This window comes from Poromitra crassiceps (assembly GCF_964638095.1).
Source record: "Poromitra crassiceps genome assembly, chromosome: 13".
In the NCBI taxonomy this organism is placed as follows: Eukaryota; Metazoa; Chordata; class Actinopteri; order Beryciformes; family Melamphaidae; genus Poromitra; species Poromitra crassiceps.
The window spans coordinates 1,261,503-1,286,255 of NC_139644.1; the positions used below are offsets into that span (position 1 = coordinate 1,261,503).

General features: G+C 44.0%; 1 protein-coding gene across 1 annotated transcript in view; it reads right to left on the reverse strand.

The window, feature by feature from the left end:
• Window positions 1–24,753, reverse strand: part of smg1 (SMG1 nonsense mediated mRNA decay associated PI3K related kinase) — a 188,388-nt gene that overhangs the window by 38,035 nt on the left and 125,600 nt on the right. Inside the window, exons 41-50 of the mRNA XM_083649718.1 lie at window positions 24,213–24,442; window positions 19,620–19,871; window positions 19,052–19,190; window positions 17,895–18,004; window positions 13,908–14,126; window positions 10,374–10,567; window positions 8,916–9,088; window positions 4,899–5,178; window positions 3,152–3,424; window positions 144–378 (exon numbers count right to left, since the gene is read on the reverse strand). Of these exons, the coding sequence (XP_083505844.1) occupies window positions 144–378; window positions 3,152–3,424; window positions 4,899–5,178; window positions 8,916–9,088; window positions 10,374–10,567; window positions 13,908–14,126; window positions 17,895–18,004; window positions 19,052–19,190; window positions 19,620–19,871; window positions 24,213–24,442 (2,105 nt within the window). The remainder of the gene's footprint in view (window positions 1–143; window positions 379–3,151; window positions 3,425–4,898; window positions 5,179–8,915; window positions 9,089–10,373; window positions 10,568–13,907; window positions 14,127–17,894; window positions 18,005–19,051; window positions 19,191–19,619; window positions 19,872–24,212; window positions 24,443–24,753) is intronic.

Genomic DNA, 24,753 nt, shown 5'->3' on the forward strand with positions numbered 1-24,753 from the left:
CTGAATTGACAGTGCGGTGTAGCTGAATTGACAGTGCGGTGTAGCTGAATTGACAGTGCGGTGTAGCTGAATTGACAGTGCAGTGTAGCTGAATTGACAGTGCGGTGTAGCTGAATTGATGGTGCGGTGGGTGCTGCACCCACCTGCAGGCAGGTGTAGACGGCATTGGCCAGGTAGACAGCCTGGGTGGTGACTGTGGGGGCTGGGAGATCCAGGTCGTGCGGTAAGAGCAGGCAGCGCTGCAGCAGGGTGGCCAGAGCACTGACGTTACTGCTCATACTGCACAGCTCCTCCAGGAACCAGGCTCCATCCCGCGACGTCAGCTCCACCAGCTGCTCTCCAGCACTGGCCGCTGCCCCCTCCATCACCAGGTTACGCCTGGGACACAAACACCACATCACATTTACACATAACTGCAAATCAACTGTTGGAAAAGGTGTCCAAATGACACCAGGAAATAAGACACAATGCATATGATGATACATGAATACAGGGAGGAGGTCGACCATCTGGTGACTTGGGACAGTCAAAAACAACCTGGTGTTAAATGCTCAAAAGACAGTGGAGATGATTGTGGATTACAGGAGGAACACAGCCCCACCTTCCACCATCACCCTGGGTGACTCCCCAGTCAACACTGTGGAGTCCTTCCACTTCCTGGGATCCATCATCAGCCATGCGTCCCAGGCGTGAACTTTTGGTCTTGACAGAACCTCTTCCCGGATAGAAGTCTTTGAAACAGGTGGTGGCCGGGGTGGGAGGGGTCTTTGATGATCTTTTCCGCTCTCTTCCTGGTTCTGAAGTGGTACAGATCCAGCAGAGACGGCAGGTTGCAGCCAATGGTTTTCTCGGATGCTCCGCTGCAATCTGGTTCTGTCCTTGGTGGTGGAGGCGGTGAACCAGACAGTGATGGATGAGGTGAGGATGGACTCCACGGTGGCCGTGTAGAACTGGACCAATGTTTTCTGTGGCAGTTTGTGTTTCCTCAGCTGCCGCAGATGGGCCATTTTTGTGATGGCGGTGATGTTGTCTTCCCACCTGAGGTCCTGGGAGATTATGCTTCCTACGAACCTGAATGACTCCTCAGTGTTGTTGATTGGGGAGTTGCACATGATGAGGGGTGCGGTTGGTGCTGGGCTCCTCCTGAAATCCACAATGACCTCTACAGTTTTTAGGTAGAGAACCCAGATGGTTTTGGCTGCACCAGGTGGTCAGGCGGTCCACTTCCTTCCTGTAGGCGGACTCGTCTCTGTTGGTGATTAACCCAATGAGCGTTGTGTCGTTTGCGTTCTTCAGGAGTTTGACCGACGGGTGACACGGAGATGCAGCCATTAGTGTAGTAGAGGAAGAGTGGGGGAGAGAGCACGCAGCCTTGTGGGGCTCCAGTGCTGAAGGTCCGGGGCTCAGAGACAAGCTTGCCCAGCTGCACGTACTGCTTCCTGTCCGTCAAGAAGTCAATGCTCCACCTGCAGGTGGGCTCGGGCACATTCAGCTGGGACAGCTTGTCCCGGAGAAGAGCTGGAGAGACGGTGTTGAATGCGGAGCTGAAGTCCACAACTGATGCTTTCACACTGCAAGCAAATCACTGTATTGCAAATTGCACCAAGCTGGTCCGGACCAAGACCACCTCTTTTCATGGGACCAAGGACGGGGCATTTGGTCCACACCGTGGTCCAGGGGAGGTTTTACACCTGTCATTTTGGTTCGGATCAAACTGGAAAATCCAAAAGTCCGGACCAAACGAGGTAGGTGTGAAAGTGCCCTTAAACACCAAATTCAAGGACTGTTCAAGGACTTCCCAGGCCCAATTCTCTCAAATTCAAGGACCCAACACGGCATAGTTTGAGACACAGAGAATATATAATGAGAACTAGCAGAAGCTCACAGACAGGTATTAAAAAGAGAGGCTTGAATGTGTCAACACTTCTCAACTGTGCTGTGTTAGACGCAAAGTAAAAAATATATATATTTCTATTCTTGCGCAAAATATATGAATTCAAGCACTTTCAATGACCAATGTCTGATTTCAAAAACTTTCAAGATCTGCATTTTTTTCTCAAATTCACAAAATTTCAAGGATTTTAACTCATTGAGTGCCAATGACGTCGATCGGCGTCAAAGTAAATAGTAACGTTCAGTGCCAATGACGATCGGCGTCAAATGCGTTTTTTGACGGTGGGACGTGGATCAAAGCCTCAGGCATCTCCTGTACAAATATTGTAGCTATTGAAGGTGTATAACCTATTTTACGGACTCATTAGGTGGCGACAGTGCTCTCCAGATTAGAGAAAGGTCAGGAAAACAGCAGGAAAAAGCCCCGTGATGAAAGAGAAACCGCTCATGCTGCAGCCAGAGCCATATAGATTGCTCTGGCTGGAGCTGACGTTGGCTGCGAACAGCAGTCAATCCGCGCCCACAACTGAGCCCATCTGCCTCTGCTGTATAGTTTCTCCACACGATTAGCCGCCAGAAAAGCAGCACCCGACGCCGAAGGGCCAAACCATTCTAAGCAGTCCGGTTTGGCTTTTCCGTGTCGCGCTGGGAGCCGGCGCACAAAAACGGAGCACTCCGAAAATAGACGCTGGGTGCGTGAGGCTGTGTGTTAGTGTGGGGAGGAGTTTGCAGCTGAGGGGGGGATAGGGGGGTGGGGCACGCAGGGCACCACACAACTACACCACGTCACTACATCAAAAAATATTAGCTTCAGATCAGTGAATGTGCTTGAAATGCTTCATTTCACAAAAGGCTGAATATCTCAGGTTCTAATTTGAAACGCCTGTTTTTGCTGAAAACAACCTATCTTCTCCGGCTCATAACTAAAGAACGGAAAATGGTATCAATAAACTTTTTTTTGCTGATGATACAATAGAGTCTCCTCGTTCTTTGTGCATGTTCGGTGTTTACATAGTAATATCACACAATATTCTGTGGGCCTCGAGAAATCACTGAAAACGCTCTGAAACTCTGGCACTGGGAGCGTCCGTTCTCCAAAAGTGGCTGGCACTCAATGAGTTAAGGACCCTTGGGAACCCTCCAATAAGCTCTCTCTCTCACACACACACACACACACACACACACACACACAAAAGTAATTTGGGTGTGTCTTGCTTTGTGGTCATGGAGTGAGAAGGCAGTGTGAAAGATGTGTGACCTGCAGAGCGTGCAGAGGGCAGAGGTGATGATGGCAGCCAGGCCGAGGGAGCCGGGCTCTGCGTTCTCTCTGAGGAAGACGTTGATGCAGCGCTCGATCTCAGTCAGCTGCTCCTGGCAGGCGCTGGCCGTGGTGCCCTCAGCCTTCAGCCGCTCTGCCTGGTGCAGCACCCGCACGTTGATGTCGGCCGCCTGGTGCTGCAGAGACAGCTCCACACTGGACAGGAACTGCAGGGAGGCTGCAGGGGGCTGGGGGGTGAACAGCAACTCGTACCTGGAGAGGGAGGGGAGAGGCAGGGCTCCACATTAAGGCTTGACCGCTTCTCTGGGACAAGTGGATTGTTTTTGTAGGACAAGAGGAAGAGGAATTGACTTAGTCCAGTGTTTCCCAGCCTTCCCAGCGTTTGTCTGGTTCGTGTGTTGTTCAAAAAAGTTGAAAATAAAATATTGAAAGAAAGAAAAAAGTCTGGTGTTTCCCACACAGACTCAGGAATTTAACTTATTTCTGCAAAAAAGTAATAACAAAATAACTTTTCACATCTTTTCATGTAATTTCTTTATTTTTAGCACCAAATTATGGAGAGTACTATTGATTAGTATCGTATTGATAAGCAGTACTGGTATCGATAAAGTATGATAAGGTTGTGTTGACATTGACTATTGTTAGTTATTGGTTTGATTAATGGTTTACTTGAACTAGAAGGGCACTCAGAGAGCGCAGACTCTGCCAAGGCCAACAGTCCAGTCTGCTATGATATGCAAACAAGTCGGCAGCAGGGCAGACTGTGCAAAACTGTAATCGTGATATTAGGGGAAATATTGCGATATTCAATATTATTGACTAATATTTATTCGTTTTTTATTTTCCAGACAACTTTTAAGTTTTACTCCCTATATTTTTACACAAACATCTGTATTTTTACTCCTTAACTTTTCAAGTCGGGCTCGTCACTTTAGTTTTAATGCATGACAGACAAAAACAATCTAACGTTTGTCACACGATTGTCGGGCGCTCTCCCAGCTTTCACGCTAGTGCCAAAAATATGCTCCCCTTGCGTGTCAAGCTAACCAATGTGAACAACACAACTTCTTGTCATAACTTTCAAAATAAAACACATTTGACATTTCCAAAGTGAAAAGAATGTATTTAAAGTGACAGGCTAAACCTGTAACGTGTCACATCACATTAATGATGCAATGTAATAAGGGAGAAGAAGTACAGTAGATGCATTTTTTTTAAGGATTTAAATGAGAAGCCTAATTTAACTTTTTTCTTAAAAAATGTTTGGAGGGAATCTTTTAAGTTTAATAGTCTTCAAATTATATTAATATGACGTAAAGGTCCAGTTAGCTTTGCACAGAAACAGCCGGTAGAAACACTTTTTACTTTTATACTTTGAGTATATTTCAGAGCCTGTACTTTTTTTTTTACTTTTACTTGAGTAACTTAATTGAATCAGTACTTTGTCTTTTACCAGTCTTTTTTAACACAAGTAACTGTACTTCTACTTAAGTAAAGGATGTGTGTACTCTTCCCATCTCTGCGTGTGCACAGCACCTATTGCCCTCACATGACACCAGAGTCGTGCAGCTGCTGTTGGGTAGGCTACTGTTGTCCGCGTCAGACCACCACACAACATTTAGCCAGCGCAAAATTGATGCGACACAGCAGATAATCATCTTATTTGCTGATCAGCATGGTAATATTTTGTATAATGGTCGAAAGGAAAGCATGCATGGCTACTGACTGTCTGTAGATGTGCTGGCAATGCTCCACTGTCATGTCTTGCAACAGGTCCTCCATCCAGGCCTTCCACTGGTGAGCCCGGTGGCGCAGCAAGGTGACCCGTGGGTACAGCAGAGCCACGGTGGCATAGCTGTGCAGCTGCTCCAGGCAGCCTCGAAGGGCCCCACGGCGCTGCTGCAGCAAGGAGCCCACCTCCGCCTCCAGGCCCTCGCACTGGGTGATCAGGTGGGCCTGCCCGGCATTCTGCAGGAAGGCTGTGGCTGGCACGTAGCTGGGAGGACCTGAGTGTGGTGGAGAACAAGCAGACAAGAGAAGATGGTTTAAGTAATGTGATTTCTCCAATTACCGGTACCTGTTTCTATCTGCTGCACTGCTTGACACTGCTGCTCTGCACCATGTCATGTTTTGTGTGAATAGAGTCTGAAAAAGCTTCCCTCCCCACTACCTACCTACAGGGCTCTCACACCTTCTTCAACATCAAAATCAATGCTTTTCAAGGTTTGAGACAAGGATCAAGGTTAATTACTGTTACAATACAGAGAATATATCATGAGAAATTACAGAAGCTCATAGACATTTAAAAGAGAAAGGCTTGAATGTGTGAACACTTCTCAACTGTGCTGTTCGTTGCAATTGCAAATGGCAGAAATCCACCGACTGCAATGCTTGTTAGGAAATATTACGTTTCCAGTTGTCGAGAGCTGCAGGCGGAGCGAGATTTAATAGAGGCAGCCCCCTCCTAATTCTCTATGATGAAAACCCTCAATTCAAGCACTTTAGTTTCAATGACCCATGTCTATTTTCAAAAACTTTTAAAGCCTTGATTTTTATTTTTCAAATTCACAAACTTTCAAGAATTTCAAGGACCCATGGGAACCCTGTACCAAGACCAGTGGTTCTCAAAGTGGGGTCAGGGGACCCCCAGGGGTCCTGGCGGGGGTTCTAAGGGGTCCCCAGTAAAAAGCACAGATATGAAAATGTTGGGTGATACCGATATTTACAATAGACCCTTCTCACGGGTGCTATTTTGTGTTGAAAAGGCAGGGTAAACACAGGTGCAAGCAAAACACTAATGAGGGTTTCCAACTTCCATGATTGGAATTTCCTGGCTGTTTTTTACACCTTTTTGATGAGAATCGATAATTTTTATTGGGTGAAAAAAATATATATATACAGTATATATCTCTTGCGATTAATTGACTGGTCAACTACCTTGTGGGACTAGACGATGACTACTAAAATTCAGTAGTCATGAATGTTACTGTTCATTTATCTTTGAATAATTTATCTTTGAAGCGTTTTGTCTAGAGCATAACTAAACAAGAAAAGGGCTCATAGGAGCAGTACATCTTTTACCACCTAAAGTAATGAACATGCATAACACAATTATTGTTCTTCGCATTGGATCACATCTTTGATTACACAACCAAATAAAAAGGAACTGAACAAGAAATGGCAGTGAAGCAACGAAGCAGCGCTGCAAGGCTTTTACGATGAACCAACGGCATATGGCATAAGTTAGCTAGCCCAGCCCCAGTGGCTAACTCATTAAGTTAGCCACTGGGGCTAACTCATTGCTCAATAAAAGTTGATCTGAATCTACATTTTTCACTGCATTTCACTCAACTTTTTGGGATGGCAAGGTTGTAACATTGCAAGGCATGAGGGGACTTTGTTAAATGAATATGAAGCTCAAGGACATGTGGGGGCAAACTAAATTCTGAACACTGACCCATACGTAACGCAGGAGCTAAGCCTCGTGTTGCTCCCCACTCTACTCTCGCTGTCTCTCACATACATCTCGAACATATTACTCTCGCTGTCTCTCACATACATCTCTAACATATTACTCTCGCTGTCTCTCACATACATCTCTAACATATTACCAGGAAGGAACAATTACAAATGGGATGGAAGATAGCATTTGCAAATCAATGGTGCCCCACGATACGGTCACCCTCTCGAGCACTGTACTCTGATTATGACCTTACCTCAATTAAGATCATCAGATAAAGGCATCTCTATGACAATTTCATTAGTTGTGAGTATTGCTTTACTTGAGTTGAGATAAAATTATTAGAGTGTTAACCATCGACTGTCTAAAAACTATGGACACCTTTTTTTTTTTTTACTCCCGTGTTGAAGCCTAGTGTGGCCGTCGCCATCTTGGGGTCGTTGCACAGCTTAAGACAGCACACGACCAGGGGTTTCCCAGAGCCGCAGCTCCACCTGCTATTGGTCTGTGATCGGAAAAGCTGTGCGATCACTGGACAGGCAACCTGTCAATCACCCCCAAAACATCTTTTCTATGTCTATTTGACTCTAAATGGGTGAGTTATATAAAAGTTCACCCCCCATACAGTTGTTATGAAATGTGGAAGTAGCCTTATAGACACAAACTGTGTTGTGACCCAGGCTGCAAACATGTTTAATCCTGTTGTAAAGATGGGCATTTAAACATGGGGGTGAACGGGGAACGACTCGCTTTTGGAGCCAGCCTACAGCTTTCAATATCACTTCCCCACTACCTCTGCCAAAGCCCAAGCGTGCCACCTGTTGCTAACATCCTTATTGATGGTTAAAAACATCTCTTTAACTCATTCTCTGCCAAAGACGTACCCGGACGTACTTTTAACAATGCCGTTCTGTGCCAAAGACGTACTCGGACGTACTTTCATGTTTTGGCTGTTTACATTACATCCGACACTTTCCCAGCCTGTCACATTGTTTCAGGTCAAACTGATAAAAGGAACCCGCTAGTTTAGTATTTATGGGTGGAGCCTGTGGTCGAAACAGAGTCCGACCCAGAGTTCTCGGATGGCAACGATGGCGAGGAAGACGCCGGCGTTTTTGTTGTTGCTCCACGACGGAGCGCCATGGGCGACGAAGGCTCCCCTTCACAGCGTTCTGATCCGTCTGACACAGATGAATCGGAGGAGGAGAAATGGGTGCCACTTGGAGAGAGCGATGACGATGGTAAAAAGTAGCCTATTTTTTGTATCGCGTTTGAGATGAAATGATCACACACACAACATTCGAGTATAATTGTCACGCATTGTTTATAACTTATGCCGCCGGCATGACTCGCTTCACGTTTCCTCTTGCCAGCTCTCCCTCTCAAGGGAGAGCTCTGTCACACTCAAGGGAGGGGGAATCACATGGATACGTCAAACGCGTCAAACCGCGTCACACACCCGCCCCCATCAACCAAGGCGAAACATGTGTCACATAAACATTTCAAAGTTTACAGCACTAACGTAGCTATTGTGTGATCTTCTGTGCTAACGTTAGTTATGAGAGGTAACGTGACAGCAGGTAACGTTACAGCACTCGTTATTCCTCTGTGTGTGTGTGTGTGTGTGTGTGTGTGTGTGTGTGTGTGTGAGAGAGAGAGAGAGTGTGTGAGTGTGACCACATAAGGGTTCGTTCCATTTGTTTATGCTTTTATCAAGCTAAGCTAAAAATCCACATGGCAACTGTAAAAGTAAATTATTTATTTGATTTTGTGCACATATTTATCATACTTTGATAAATACTGCGGCCAAGCCTCATCTGTCAAGAAACCCCAGGGGCCAGACTCTCTCTCTCTCTCTCTCTGTGTAGCCGCTCACTGGGCGGGATGGACCGACACAGCTCCCTCAAATACATTCTCTTATTTTTTATTTGGGAAAACAAATACTGTATAATGTGTCTGATGTGTCACTGAGGCAAAAAATAAAAGGCTCAAAAGAGAGTTCTGCTTGAAACGATGTCCTTCACTAAAAACTTAGCTAACTTCCACTGCTTGTAACTAAACAAGGGAACATGGTAGAGTTTCAGTTTTTTACAAGGGGTAAGAAGAGAGTCTCTGCTTTATTGTGAGATATGTTGTGTAATTTTATTCCTAGCACAGAATATTCTGTGGGTCCTGGAAGATCAGGAAATATGCTCAAAATCCTGGCACTGGGAGCACACAGACCGAAATGACCCTGGCAGAGAATGAGTTAAGCAAAGAAAGCCCTTTCTCAAACAAACTAACCGAGGTCTATGGGGCTGCTGATGTCTTGCAGCAGGCTGGCCAGCTGGGTGGCCTCCAGACTGGAGAAGGCGGCCTGGTACTGGGAGATCCACTGGTCCAGGTCAGAGAGCTTGCTCTGGATGGCCTCCTGCACGCTCCTCTGCCGGGCCTGCAGCTGGCTGTGCTCAGTGTACCTGTGGACAGGTGGAGAGGTGGCCCATACTGCTCTTTATTAGGGCTGCACACTATATCCTTACAGCATGGTACACTGCAGGGCAGGGTGTACAACATCAAGTAAGTTACATGGTACACTGCACTGCAGGGTGTACAACGTCAAGTTAAGGCAAATGAACAAACACGTCATGCTGCAACTTTTTTGCTGCTTGATACAATAAGATGAAAAACTCACTTTCCTAATTTTCCATGACTAATGTACAAGGGAAGTGTGTCTGATAGAAGATCATTTAGTCTGATTGAAGGTTTTGTTAAGAGTAGCGTATGTTACCTGACCAGCCTCCAACCTGTCCGGTCCATGTCTCTGAACCGTAGTTGTGATGCATCTGGTGTGCTAGCCTATTTTAGCTTAGCCTGGCTCATAGCTGCTAACAAGCTTTTTACGAAGAGTCTTAACCATCTCTGCAGGAGAGAACTGTGCTGCGAACATAATGCACGGCCTCGTCCCGTGCATTATTTATTGTGCATTGCCATTGTTGAAGTCAGACACAGCATGAAAGGAGGAGCTGGGGTGGAGGTGAGTTGTTTAAGTCAGACACAGCATGAAAGGTGGAGCTGGGGTGGAGGTGTGTTGTTTAAGTCAGACACAGCATGTAAGGTGGAGCTGGGGTGGAGGTGGGTTGTTTAAGTCAGACACAGCATGAAAGGTGGAGGTGGGTTGTTTAAGTCAGACACAGCATGAAAGGTGGAGCTGGGGTGGAGGTGGGTTGTTTAAGTCAGACACAGGAGGAGCTGGGGTGGAGGTGGGTTGCAGAGAAAGCCGGCGGGGCGAAACAAGGCGTTAATGAAGCAGCTTGAAATAGGGCGCTCTGTATGAGATTTGCCAGCGAAAGCCTAGAGGGAAGTCAGCTGATTGAGGGGAGGGTTTGAGGGAAGTCAGCTGATTGAGGGGTGGGTTTGAGGGAAGTCAGCTGATTGAGGGGTGGGTTTGAGGGAAGTCAGCTGATTGAGGGGTGGGTTTGTGAGCTGAGCTCGACTCCGTGGCCTGCCAGAAATAATGCAATATGCTCAACTACTGATTTCCCCTCCCGATCATTGGGGGTATCTGCTGCTTCAACATTCTCTTCAGTGTTCTGATGAGGAGTAGAGCAGGGCTAATCTGCTGTGTTTTCGGTATCGAAAATGGTATAGAGTATGGATATTTTCCTGGGGATCAGTTTTGAAGTAAGACATTCTAGTATCGTGACAACCCACTATTTGTTCAAAGGAGCTGTTAATGAGTGTATTTGAGGCAGTGAAAGTAACCTTTGGTCCAGGGTGATGATGAGGTGGTCAGGCTGGTTGTGCGCCCCCTGCAGGAAGGTGGTCTCCTCCAGCAGCGTGGCCTGCAGACTCTCCCCCTGGCTCAGCGCCTCCTGCAGGGCCAGGTACTCCTCCACTGCCTGCTCCACCTGGGGCAGCACTGCCAGCATCTCCCCACGGTTCTTAAACCAATTCACCTGCGCACACACACACACACACACACACACACACACACTTGAGTCAGTGGAAGAATGAGTTAAAACTCAAGTCACTGAAATTTGTGAAAGACAAGAAAGCTCTTAAGCTAGGTATGTTTAATTTAATCTGTGATAGCCCTATTTCTTAACTCATTGAGTGCCAAGGACGGACATGTTCGTCATTTCAAATAGTAACGTAGAGTGCCAAGGACGGACATGTTCGTCAATTGCGTTTTTTGACGGTGGGGCGTCGATCAAAGCCTTCTGCCTCTGATGTACAAATATTATAGCTATTGGATGTGTCTAACCTATTTTACAGAACCCTTAGGTGGCGACAGTGCTCTCCACATAACAGAAAGGCAAGGAAAAAACAAAGAAGAAGTCGTTATGGAAACGGAAATCGCATCGCATCCGTATGCATCGATATGCTGAAGCACGTTACTGCAGCTGTGCCTGCAGCAGCCAATCTGCTCCCACAATTGAGCCGCTCCGTGTCGGTTGCGACAGCAAATCCGCACATCCACACCGTGGAGTTGTTATTATGCTCAACTGGAAGCATCGTTGCCGGTGACAAACACACGCGGAACGCTGTAAAAAAGCCTGGCTGTCCGCACCCTTCACTGTGCGCACAGCAAACTCAGCAGAGAGCCACCACAGACAGGAGGAGGAGTGTGCAGTTGAGGCGAGGCGAGGCGGGGCGGGGCGGGGCGGGGCGGGGGGGGGGGGGGGGCACGCAGAGCAGCACGCAACACCCAGACAGACCCAGGCAGCAGGACAGGATTGACAAACGCAAGCCAGAATATCCGATGCCCACCAGCAGCAAATCAAAACCAGCAAGAAGCTGCAACCAGCAGCGCACGCAGGGGCCAGCGCTGCTGGTTGTAGCTAAAAATATTATTCTGCCAAACAAAATTCCCTGGCCTAAACTGTTTTATTGAAGGAAATTATTTTTGAGGTGTGACTACATTAGAAAAGATTAGCTTCAGAGTCAGTGATGTGCTTGAAATGATTAATTTCACAAAAGGCCAATTATCTCAGCTTCTAGAAAAAAATTGCTATTTTTGGATGAATCAAGCTATCTTCTCCGGCTCATAACTAAAGAACGGAAAATGGGATCAATAAACTTTTTTTTGCAGATGATAGAATAGAGTCTCATCGTTATTTGTGCGTGTTCAGTGTTTACATAGTAATATCACACAATATTCTGTGGGCCTCGAGAAATCACTGAAAACGCTCTGAAACTCTGGCACTGGGAGCGTCCGTTCTCCAAAAGTGGCTGGCACTCAATGAGTTAATTTCTTCTATAATTTACTTATTTATTTTTACAGTTGCTTTTGTTTTATTTGCTCATCCTTAAACAGAACATCGAGATGTACCCAAGAAGTGCCTTGTTTGTATGTCTGTTTTGCACTCTACAGTTATTCTTGATTGCATGTTCTTTTACTTTTTATACGTTGCAACAGATGTGTAGTTCCATTGTCTGTCTTTCATAGTCTGTCACTGTGATTGTTTTGTCTGTTTGAGCATATGCCAAGACAAATTCCAATCAATTTGAATTGATATGGCAATAAACTATTGAATCTTGAAGTATTATTATATAAAAAATAAGAAGAAAAAAAGCCCACATGGTCACATGGTCCACTCAGCACATTACAATTTAGGGCTGTCAATCTTCCTCTATAATCCAATTTGATTTTCAGTGCTTTATTATTTTAATATAATAATAATAATAATAATAATAAATTGTATTTCTAATGCACTTTTCATTTTGGACAAAATCCCAAAGTGCTAATATTCAAATTTGTGATGCTCAAATTGAGCCTATTTCTCTGTACCCGACTTATAAAGGCTTATAAACCCTAGTAATCTATCAGCATGTTATTGCTATGTACCGTTCTGTCCACTGGAGGGCAGTCCACTCAAATGAACTTCTAGAAGGAATGTCTAGAATATTCAAAATAACTTATCACAAATAGTCCAGCAATAATGTTTAATAAAGAAAACATTGTTTTTGCAGGGCTCCAGAGTGTGGCCAATTGTTTCCACTATGCGCCCTAAAATCTGCCCAGTACACGACTAAACATTGTCGTTGGTCGCACCGTACTAGCACCTAACATTTAGCAGGTCTGTGTGTTGTGTATGCGTGTGTGTGCTCTTTCTCCACAGGGCGCTGTGTCATTCTCTCTCCCCTCATCATGCACACACAGAAAGACAGGGAAATACTAAGATAAAACATTTTCAATGGCTTCTATGTGTTTTAGTATTTTTTGACAAATATCCGACTGGAAGTCATATTGTTCTTAGCGCTAGCGGAACACAGGAGTGTAGCTATCCAGCCTCAAATTCTCGACCTTTAACGTTAGCAGGTTAGCTGCATGGTGTGACCAGAGTCACAAACAGATGGAATTAAAATGGTCAGACGATGGTTTTGTATGCGGGAGACAAAGCTGCAGCTTCAGCAGACAAGAGTTCTGCGTTAGCTGGCTGGCATGACAAGGACATCGCTCACGAGATTTAACAAGATCATTGTGATTCAGACCACTGACCTATATTCAGACTCAGAAAACTTTAATAGTTCATCACATGTGACAAAATGATTTGTTTTCACACGCTGGTTGGATGGCCAAGGCGAGACGGGCAAGATTCGCCATAGGCTAAAACAAAACAAAAAAATAGATTAAAAAAATTATAATCTGATTTTATTCATATTTATTGAAATCGAATTATATTAGAATCTCGAAATTCGTTCCAACAGCCCTATTACAATCCTCTGCTTCCTGATCCTTGGACGTCCTGATATCACCGTGTTGGTATCGTTCCCGGACCATAATTTTTCCATAGTATGGGCCAGGATGACCACGCCCCAAACTCATTTGATTGGTCGCCGCAACTGCTTCTTCCTAAAAACATGTGGCAAGTTTAAAAAAAAAATAGTTAAGACTAGGTTAGTGTGTGAAAAAAGTGCAGCTCAGGGTGTGCTCAGTCCTGTGGCTTGATGGGTAAGATGCTTGCCTTCCAATCTGAGGACTGGGGTTCGATTTCCGGTCAAACCACACACATTTTTGTAAAACATTAGGGTTAGACATTAGGTTTAGGAAAGTACAACAAATGTGGTTAGGGTTAGGTTATAGTCGTGGTTACAAAAGAAAACCCTAATCTTAACCACATCTTTTTTACTTGCCGCACGTTTTCAGGAAGACGCAGTTGCGGCGACCAATCAAATGAGTTTGCGGGCGTGGTCATCCCGGCCCATACTAGGGAAAAATGATGGTCCGGGAACAATACCAACATGGCGATATCAGCACGTGCCTGGATCCTTAGTGTGCAGCGATGAACTGACCTTGATCTCAGCCACCCTTGAGGAGAAGAGGGAGCGTGTGATATCTCTCTCCATCTCCCTCTTGCTCTGCTTGCTGTCAGCCTGCTGGCCTCCTCCTCCGTACACGGCCCCGGCAAAGCCCACCTCCCCCCCAGCCGTCCAGTCCACCAGGGGGTCATACACGAAGGCCTCCAACAGGGTGAGCAGGGTCTCTCTGCCCCGACGCATCATCTGCACCACCTGAGACACACACACCAACCTCAAGCAGCAGCAACACGCAGCTAAACAACACCGCCTGGGCAATGGCAATGACTACACATACACATTTTGACCAGATTTTCCATGACTTTTCCATGACTCTAAAGCAAATTTTCATGACCAAACATTTTGTGAAGTCTCAGCAACGCTTTGATGTTTGCCTCCTTTGCGCATGGCTGGTTAATTCCACATCCCTCATGTTGAAAATATCAAACGTGTTGCCACAACACAACCTGCATTTTGCCCATGACATGTAGGCTACTTCTCCATTAAAGCGGCTAGCCCCGCCCGCCAACATGGAGCTAGGCTTCACTCCAGGCTGCCAACTAGTTTTCTGTTATTGAGCGCGTGCCGGCTTTATTGTGAACGTTACGTTATTTCTTAGCACATTAATTATTTTAAAGGGCCCTGGAACACCTTAAATGGATTGGAAGTTGGAAACCTTCATTAATGTTCTACTTGCACCTGTGTAACATGGCTGCTGTGAAAAAGGTCAATTACGGATGCACGATAATATTGGGACGTTAACGGTACGTTAACGGTATCGGCTGATAAAGGCTTTAAAATGAAATATCGGCATCAGCTCGAAACATTTCTGCCGATATGACAGCCCAATAAAATTACGTTTTAATTAAGCCCAAAGTAGGATGAATCTTACAGTGTTGTATGAAAGAAAATGTTACATAAATAAATAAAAATACGGCTTGTTTTACATACCTTAAGTTGGAAGTGATTGATTGATTGATTTTATTTTGGATAAAGAATAACGACAAAGTGTAAACACTTATTTCCAACATGGTCCCTGGTCTTATAGAAAACATGACATACAGTAAGACATAACATCAAATAAACAATAAAGAACAATCAAGGATAAAAAGAACACGAGATATAAACCGACATAAGTTGAAAAACCATGACACTGAAAGGCTCATGTATTACTCTAGAGTAATACGTGAGTTCATTTAATTAGGGATCTTGTTCCACTCCTCCCCCTGTATAGAGGAATGTACTTCTCCCAACTTTGCTTTTCAGATTGGGTCGTTTCAAATCTGCTACACTAGCCCTCGTGTTCAGGCTATGAATGTCCCGAACAAAGTGAAAGTACTTGGTGAAATAATTAGGACACAGGTCATGTAATAGACCATGATAAGTTTCAACTGTTGTACTCTACTTTCAACGTGGAGTTTTAAAATGAGTTGAGCTAATGTGCGTTCTTGGACTGAGGTTAAGGATGACCCTCATTAGTTTGTTTGGGCTTTTTGGAGCCGATCTTTAGATTTTTTTGTTATACAACTGTAGGATATACAGGTGTAGTCATAAGGCTCTTTCACACACAGATCGTGCAAAAATTGCCGTTTAGGAGTCCCGTAAAGCCAGCCGCCTCGCCACAGAAATTGCTTTCACACAGAGCCAAGCAGCACGGCCACATTCCCGTGCTGCTGTGTACTTTCAGGTGAAATCCCCTGCTCCCGGATTGAAAGGCGAGCGGAGGGATTTCCTGCTCCTCCTAGCCCAAATGTATATTTTCATAGGTTAGTGTAGCCTAGGCTACTGTATGATGAACGAATTCATTCAACAAGACTTCCCTCCTAGTCCGCTGAGCAGGGAGGATAGTGCACTCGCATGGTGGGCGGGCAGATCGATATGGTGTCCTACTAAAATTGGAACGATACACGACCGCCCGCATATCAAACAGCTGCAGTCTGCATAACGTTCGTCGGGGGAATAGTATAGGCTATAAATGCACATGACTACTTAACGTTACGTTAGTAGTTTTTGTAAGGGAATGCACAGGGATGATTTCGAGAGGGAATAACCTCAGACCAACTCGCCACAGACAGCTATAGCCCTCTGAAGCTTATTATTATATCCGTTAATTGTAGCCTACCTACTAATGTCAACATCGTTTGAGCATAAAGCCTAACCGCACGGAGCATTCCTCCTGGCGTCCCTGCAGTCATGATTGTATAGGCTACTTTTTTTACTTTCACTTCTGCACTTTCTTGATACATGAGGTGATTTCCCCTGTAATTTTTTTTATGAATGAGCAGACCATTCGCACCTTTTCCGGCTCGCTGCGACGACCTTTCAAGTGGAGGCGGGTTGCCAGGTAACCCGGCGCTGTGACTACCTCCCGTCACGGGACAAAAGGCGTAAAACAATTGTCCACCAAAGCGCGTTCACGACTTTCACATCGGAGGCGCTAATCCTATTTTCCGTGCATTTTTCGGCTTTCAAGGCCGGTGTGAAAGAGCCCACAGTGACATTAAACCACTGTAGGATATACAGGTGTAGTCATAGTGACATTAAACCACTGTAGGATATACAGGTGTAGTCATAGTGACATTAAACCACTGTACCAGGATATACTGTACTCATAGTGACATTGATTTAAAGGCGTAGCTAAAGTACTCATGGTCTTCTTGTTCAGGAACTTCGATATTAATGCCAAATACTTTGTCCTTGAGTGAATTTTCCCAATGACAGAGAGGGCCATAGCTTCACTCGTCATACACTGATCCAATTGACTTCCCAGATATGTTACATAACACTTTCCCTTTAACTTAACACCATTACATTCAACTGAAAAACTGGGTTGGTTCCTTAGTTTATGCTTTGTTCCAAAAACAATACATTCAGATTTTCCTAAGTGCAAGGATAGCTTATTGTTGCATAACCAGGTGCTGACATTTTGAAGCTCTTTACCGAGTGAAGATCTGACTGTTTCTAAGCATTCTCTGGTTACCAACAAGGCGGAATCATCAGCGTACAGGAATAGAGGACATGCTGACTCCATGTCATTAATATACAACCAAAATAATAGTGGACCTATAATGCTTCCTTGAGGGACCCCACAGGTAAGGTTTCTGGGCTCGGAGAGTACACCTCCTATTTCTACCTTTTGGACTCTGTTGGACAGGTATGACTGTATCCAGTTCAGGGTCTCCTCTTAATAAAACCTATTGTCTTTAATTTACACATTAAGATTTGGTGGTTGACAATGTCGAATGCTTTTTGAAGGTCAAGCATTGCCATACCACAAAACGTGCCGTTGTCAATTTGCTTTTTAATAAAATCAGTTATGAAGGTCAGACAGGTATCCGTTGAATAAGATTGTCTAAAACCTGATTGAAAATCTCGGAAATTAGGCGGAAAAGATTTCATATAATGTATCAGTATCAGCGATCAGCCAAGAGAGTTGGAAAATATCGGTATATCGGCAAAAATCGACCCTAATTAGAACTTCCCAAAGTGAAGCAGTACCCTCAAATAATTCAGTGGACATTCTTAGACACTGGAAACATTACTTCAATATTCAGTATTACATTACAAAAGTTACACTACCTTTCCATTACAAAAGGTCGTGTGATATGCTTGATAGGGATGGGACCGATCCGATCCAATATCGGTATCGGGTGCGGATACTGACATAATTCACGGATCGGATCGGAATCGGGGATTATTATTTTTTTTGCAATTCCAGCGCGGGGGCGCTGGCCGTAAATTGCCCATGTATAATAGTATCCTTCTTTGCCTTGTATATTTTCTTAATTTTGTCTGCTTTTTGCAAGGTATATAAAAAAAATCTTTAATTGGCCAAATCTTTGCCTATACTACTGTATATTCAAGAAAAATATCTGTATCAGAATAATATCGGTATCGGCAGATATCCAAATTCAGGTATCGGAATCGGATCGGAAGTGAAAAAATGTGGATCGGTGCATCCCTAATGCTTGATGTGACATTGACCTGTTCACAAGACAGCCTGAAGATGCCCTCGACCCCGGTGACTCCCAGGGCAGTCTCGATGTTGTGGGTCATCCTGAATGGGACTTTCTCTGGCACCCGAAGGCTCTTCCCTGGTGATGCACATACACTGTTAGAACTACACCCAGCAATTCAGCCAGGAAAACACTGTTAGAACTACACCCAGCAATTCAGCCAGGAAAACACTGTTACAACTACAGCCAACAATTCAGCCAGGAAAACACTTTTAGAACTACACCTAGCAATTCAGCCAGGAAAACACTGTTACAACTAGACCCAGCAATTCAGCCAGCAAAACACTGTTACAACTACACCCAGCAATTCAGCCAGCAAAACACTGTTACAACTACACCCAGCAATTCAGCCAGGAAAACACTGTTACAACTACACCCAGCAATTCAGCCAGGAAAACACTGTTACAACTACACCCAGCAATTAAAACAATGTTACAACTACACCCAGCAATTCAGCCAAGAAAACACTGTTACATACACCCAGCAATTCAGCCAGGAAAACACTCTTACAACTACACCCAGCAATTAAACCAATGTTACAACTACACCCAGCAATTCAGCCAAGAAAACACTGTTACATACACCCAGCAATTCAGCCAGGAAAAGACTGTTACAGCTACACCCAGAAAGTCAGCCAGGAAAAGACTGTTACAGCTACACCCAGAAATTCAACCAGGAAAACCAGCCTTCCATTTTTGCAAAACCTGATATAACTTATTACATGTTTAATTATCTTTGATCAATAATTGTATTTCCCCGTGGGGAAATTAGATCAGTGATGTAGCAAAAGTAGTCAGATTCACCAGGGACAGTACAAATAGAATATAGGGAGACAAAATATAAAATAAGCAATAAAAGGAAGACAGTGCATTTAAGCACAGTTAAGAAAAAAAGTATACAAGAATGAAGGAGCTGCCATGTCTGGTTTCTCAATGATATGGAGACGATCTAACAAATCAGATCACTATATTGTAAGTTATCCAGACTCTTTCCCATAATTCCCACTAGGGTTCAAACAAAAGCCAATATCAAGATGCTACAATTTTTTGAAGTGAAGCTGCTGCTAGCTGATATTTAGTGAAGCCATATGGCACATGGTGACTGAAATGAGGTGATGTTCTTTACCTTTCTCAAAGCAGACATTGTAGTCAATATGTACCACCTCTCCGGTTGTCATGTCAATCAGCACGTTGTCGAGGTGACGGTCACCCAAGCCGATGATGTAGCCGACCATGGACATGACAGCAGTGGATCTGGCATAGGACTGAACATAGCAGAGAGGGGACGTCAGTCACATATATCTGCACACTAAACATCTGATTTGGACAGATTGTGGTACAAAACATCCTCAAAGACTGCACGTGTTTAGGTTTATTCTGGGGAAACTCCTGTACAAACACACCTGAGTGTCATTTTACATCTCCTTATTTTGAAAGTTTCTAACCCGTCTATCTACAGTATCAACAGACAAGGTTGAAAGTGAAGGTTGAATGATGTTGGAGGTAACACCACCAGAGAGGAGAGTACTTTAATGGCTGCAGAAGCCCTTTTTTAAATGACACATCTTAACATTGTAAAAAAATGTATGAATGAAAGCCTAATAACAAAAATTGACACTCCCCTTACACTAATATTCAAATAGTTATTTTTATGGTCCATGCCTAACCAAGTGTATCCTAAGTCTATATGTTACCTGCGTGACCCTCCACCACTCGCTGGGGGTGGAGCAGGAGCACCACAGCTCCTTGGCCAGCAGGTTGGGGGGCGTGGCCTCCATCAGCTCTCTCAACACTTCCTTCATTACACTGAGAGGCCAGTCTCTGCGTGACACGTCCAGGCTCAGCCCCACCGCCTTCAGCGCCGGCCCCATCCGGCTATAGTACAGCTCACTGGGCCGGGGCACCAGGGGCACAGGCCCAGGCTGCTGCTGGAACGAGTCCTGAGCCTGGAACAGAGGAAACGGAGGCTTGACACTTTTGCAGAGATGTGATCAGGAACACAACACACACAAGCAGAATAAAATATTGCAAGTTAAATGAAAATCAACCATAAAAAACGACTACATACAGCATAGAGCATATACATAAAAAACGACTACATACAGCATATACTGTAAAAATGTAAAAAAACGACTACATACAGCAGTGATACTCAACTTGCGGCCCGCGGGACACATGCAGCCCGCGGGCACCCCCTGTGTGGCCCGAGATGAAATTGCAATTTTTTTTTTTTTTTTTTTTTTACAGTGCACCTGAACGCAACATGCAAGATACCTGCTGAATAAGTGTCCAAATGTTCATGTCATTCTGGCCAATACTCCACTTCTGTTATAGCATTTCAGTCTGGAATATGGAATATCTTTCAATAATCTATGATTTAGCTGCTAAATTGTCAAATACCGCCGTCTGCTCGCTACCCAGGCACTTATGTATGTACTTAACCTAACTAACTTAACCTAACTAACCATCCGGTGTGCACAACATTGTCAGACTAAACTCCGGCTGACACCGCAAAAACCTACAATCCGCTACAGAAAAATGTATATTGTTTGTTTATTAACTGGCCTATCATTTCACGAAAGTGGCCCCCGGGCAAAGCAAGTTGAGTATCCCTGACATACAGCATAGACTACTACATACAACATAGAGCATACTGTAAAAAACTACTACATACAACATAGAGCATACTGTAAAAGACTACTACATACAGCATAGAGCATATACTGTAAAAACAACTACTAGATACAGCATAGAGCATATACTGTAAAAAAACTACTACATACAGCATAGAGCATATACTGCAGAAAACTACTACATACAGCATATATTGTAAAAAACTACTACATGCAGCATAGAGCATATACTGTAGAAAACTACTACATACAGCATAGAGATACAGTATACTGTAGAAAACTACTACATACAGCATAGAGCATATACTGTAAAAAAAACTACTACATACAGCATAGAGCATATACTGTAGAAAACTACTACATACACAGCATAGAGCATATACTGTAAAAAAAACTACTACATACAGCATAGAGCATATACTGTAGAAAACTACTACATACAGCATAGAGCATATACTGTAGAAAACTACTACATACAGCATAGAGCATATACTGTAAAAAAAAACTACTACATAAAGCATAGAGCATATACTGTAAAAAAAACTACTAAATAAAGCATAGAGCATATACTGTAAAAAAACTACTACATACAGCATAGAGCATATACTGTAAAAAAAAACTACTACATACAGCATAGAGCATGTACTGTAGAAAACGACTACATGCAGCATAGAGCATACTGTAGATTTTGGGTGGTGAAAAAAAATCGATTTCACACCAGACGGACGCTCTGCCCAGCCAGTGCACAGGCATTTAGAAACACTATCAAGAAATCAACATCTCATTGATTTTTCATTTGCTGAAGATGTGAGGCATCAGTAGACTTTTAGACTAGGGATGGCGAAAATGATTTTTTTCTTGACCGACAAACGACACTCATTAACGGATCATTAACCAATAATAATAATAATAATAATAAATTTATTTATGGGCGCCTTTCAAGGCTTTCAAGGACACCGTGCAGACATGGTTAAAACAAGCAGCAAGAATCAAGGCATAAAATACAAATACAAAATATAATTTAAAAACAACAATAAAGTAAAATAATTAGTAGAGACAGTGTTTCCCACAGGATTTTGAGAATTTGTGGTGGGGGACCGCAGACCCCCTAGGGGGGTGCGGGGGCATGCCCCCCCGTAAGATTTTTTTAAACATTTTAAAGTAAAATGCATGAATTTGGTGTACTTTGAGAAAGCTTAAGAGCAAAATTACAAGGCTAGATCTATGAAGAACATGTCATCATTACTGTGCTGTGGGTTTACAATGACAAACTAAATTTCTCCCTATAGGTCAGGGATACTCAACTTGCTTTGCCACTTTCGTGAAATGATAGAAGGCGAGGGGCCAGTTAATAAACAAACGATATACATTTTTCTGTAGCGGATTGTAGGTTTTTGGGGTGTCAGCCGGAGTTTAGGCTGACAGTGTTGTGCACACCGGATAGTTAGTTAGGTTAAGTTAGTTGGGTTAAGTACATACATAAGTGCCTGGGTAGCGAGCAGATGGCGGTATTTGACAATTTAGCAGCTAAATCATAGATTATTGAAAGATACAGAACAGAACAGAAGTATTGGCCAGAATGACATGAACATTTATTGGACACTTATTCAGCGGATATCTTGCATGTTGCGTTCAGGTGCAGTGAAAAAAAAAAAAAAAAAAAAAAAAAAAATTGGTCAACATCTTATTGTGGCGGCCCGCCACAAATTCCTTTATGTATGGGAAACACAGAGAGAATAGGCCAGTTTAAAAAGGTGTGTTTTCAGGTGTGATTTGAAGATGGAGAGAGAGTGTCAAGCTGTCGGATGTTTTGTGGGAGGGAGTTCCAGAGATGGGGGGCAGAGCGGCTGAAGGCTCTGGACCCCATGGTGGTCAGCCGGGCAGAGGGTATGGAGAGTTGGAAAGCAGAGGAGGATCGGAGAGCATGGGAGGGAGTGTAGGTGTGAAGGAGTTCAGAGAGATATGGAGGTGCAAGATTGTGAAGGGCCTTGAAGGTGAGAAGCAGAATTTTGTAGTCAATCTGGTATTTAACAGGGAGCCAGTGGAGCTGTTGAAGAACGGGAGTGATATGCTGAGTGGAAGGGGTTCTGGTAATGATACGGGCGGCTGAGTTTTGAACCAGTTGGAGTTTGCGGAGACATTTGTGAGGAAGACCGAAGAGGATGGAGTTGCAATAGTCAATGCGGGATGTGACCAGGGCGTGAACGAGGATGGAGGTGCTGTTGGGTGTAAGTGACGGGCGGAGACGGTTGATATTGCGAAGGTGGAAGTAGGCGGACCGAGTGATGTTGTTGATGTGAGCTTGGAAGGATAGAGTGCTGTCGAGGATGACACCCAGACTCTTAACTTGGGGGGAGGGGGGGACTGTGGAGTTGTCAATGGTGAGAGAGAAGTTGTCAGGTTTAGCCAGAGTGGACTTGGAGCAGACAAGAAGAACCTCTGTTTTATTGCTGTTAAGTTTGAGGAAGTTGGATGCGAACCAGGATTTGATTTCCAGTCAAACTTTTTATAGCTTAATGCATTCCCCTGGCTAGCAAAGTTGGCGCAACACGTTTCCCTGTGCGGTGCGGAGCATTGTGTTTCAGTAGATGACACCAGGCTGCAGGGCTCTCTGTGTCTTGCCTGTCTGCACATGAGAAGTGCGGTGAGACCACGCCGGTCCAACTTAGGCAGGCCAGATGTCTCCCCTCATCTGTAACGACCTTATTCTGAAATAAACTAGTAGATCTCACTCTGAATATATCAGCATATCATGTCTGTCATTAGGCGATGCAGCGCTGTACTTGCCTACTCACCCTGAGACAGTCCATCTCCCGTTGTGAAACAATTTCTCTGAACTGGCATGTGTTTTAACAGTAAAGAGTAACGTTAACGTGATACTTTTCAATCGTCAATTAATGCTGCTCAACATGCAGTGAGGTTGGAGACTTAATCGAAGAGGATGACAATTAAATGTGAATATAGCATACACAATACACAGTGTTGCCTGCATGAGTTATTTAGAGTGTATAGCTTATTTTTCTTTTACAGTACCATGCAACAAACTTTTTTTAATTACTTGGGGTAAAGTTTTTTTTTTTTAACTGCTTAGCTGATAGTATAAATCGGTTTTGGTTGAAACGGTCGGTTAGCGGTTGACATCCGTATTTTATACAGTTTCATAACCAGTTAGAAGTTCCCCGTAGCTTCTTTAATCAATCTTTTTATCCACAAATCAATATAATAAAAATATAAAATTAAATAAATGAATACAATTCAATTGTTTCATCACAATATATATTAAATCGGCACCCAAGTATCGTGAGATTATCGAATCGGGAGATACTGGTAAGCATATCGTCCCAGCATAATATATATACATGTATGTATGTATGCATGTATGTATGCATGTGTGTATATATATATATATACACCGTATATAAGAAATATAGCGCGCTTCGCTCCTGCACGAAGCAATTGTGCACCGCGCGGAACCCCTCCACCTTATTATGGTAGTGATATATATATATACACACACACACACGTGATTGTGTATATACACATATGTAGACCTTATTATGGTAGTGATATATATATATATACACACACACGTGATTGTGTATATACACATATGTAGTATATGTCCACATAGCATTGAGTGTTAAGCAGCTATACCTTCTGAGCCTGCAGCACAGCCTCTCTTTGCTGCCAGCGTTTGTAGAGGCCGAAGAGGGGCGTGGCTCCATCCACCCACTGGATGAGTCCTGAGCGGGTTCCCAGGGGCGTGACGGAGTAGTGGCGGGCGTGGAAGCGTGGCTGCTCCTGCTGGTTGACCTTGGTAAACATGGTGTTGACGATTGACAGGAACTGCATGATGCGCTCGTCCAAGTGCAAGTCCTCCAAACCTGAGAGACACATGTTTTCACTGCAGTGTGCGACTTTCTTTCTTTATATTATTAGACAAATGTCGTTTTGGCCGCCCTCAACCCAGAGTCTGAAATCTATTTACAGCGTTTACTTCCTGTTTACAACAGGATGTCTTTCCTGTTGAAACAGGATTTTGAGGTCATGTAAAGTCAAGAAGTAAACTAATGGAATAGCAGTCTGGGAGAGAAAAGGCGGTTTAGATTTATGCCTACTGGTGCAGCATGAGGTCACCATTAAAGACACACCTATACAATCATCTTCATTTTACGGGGGGTCTCCAGGACCACTC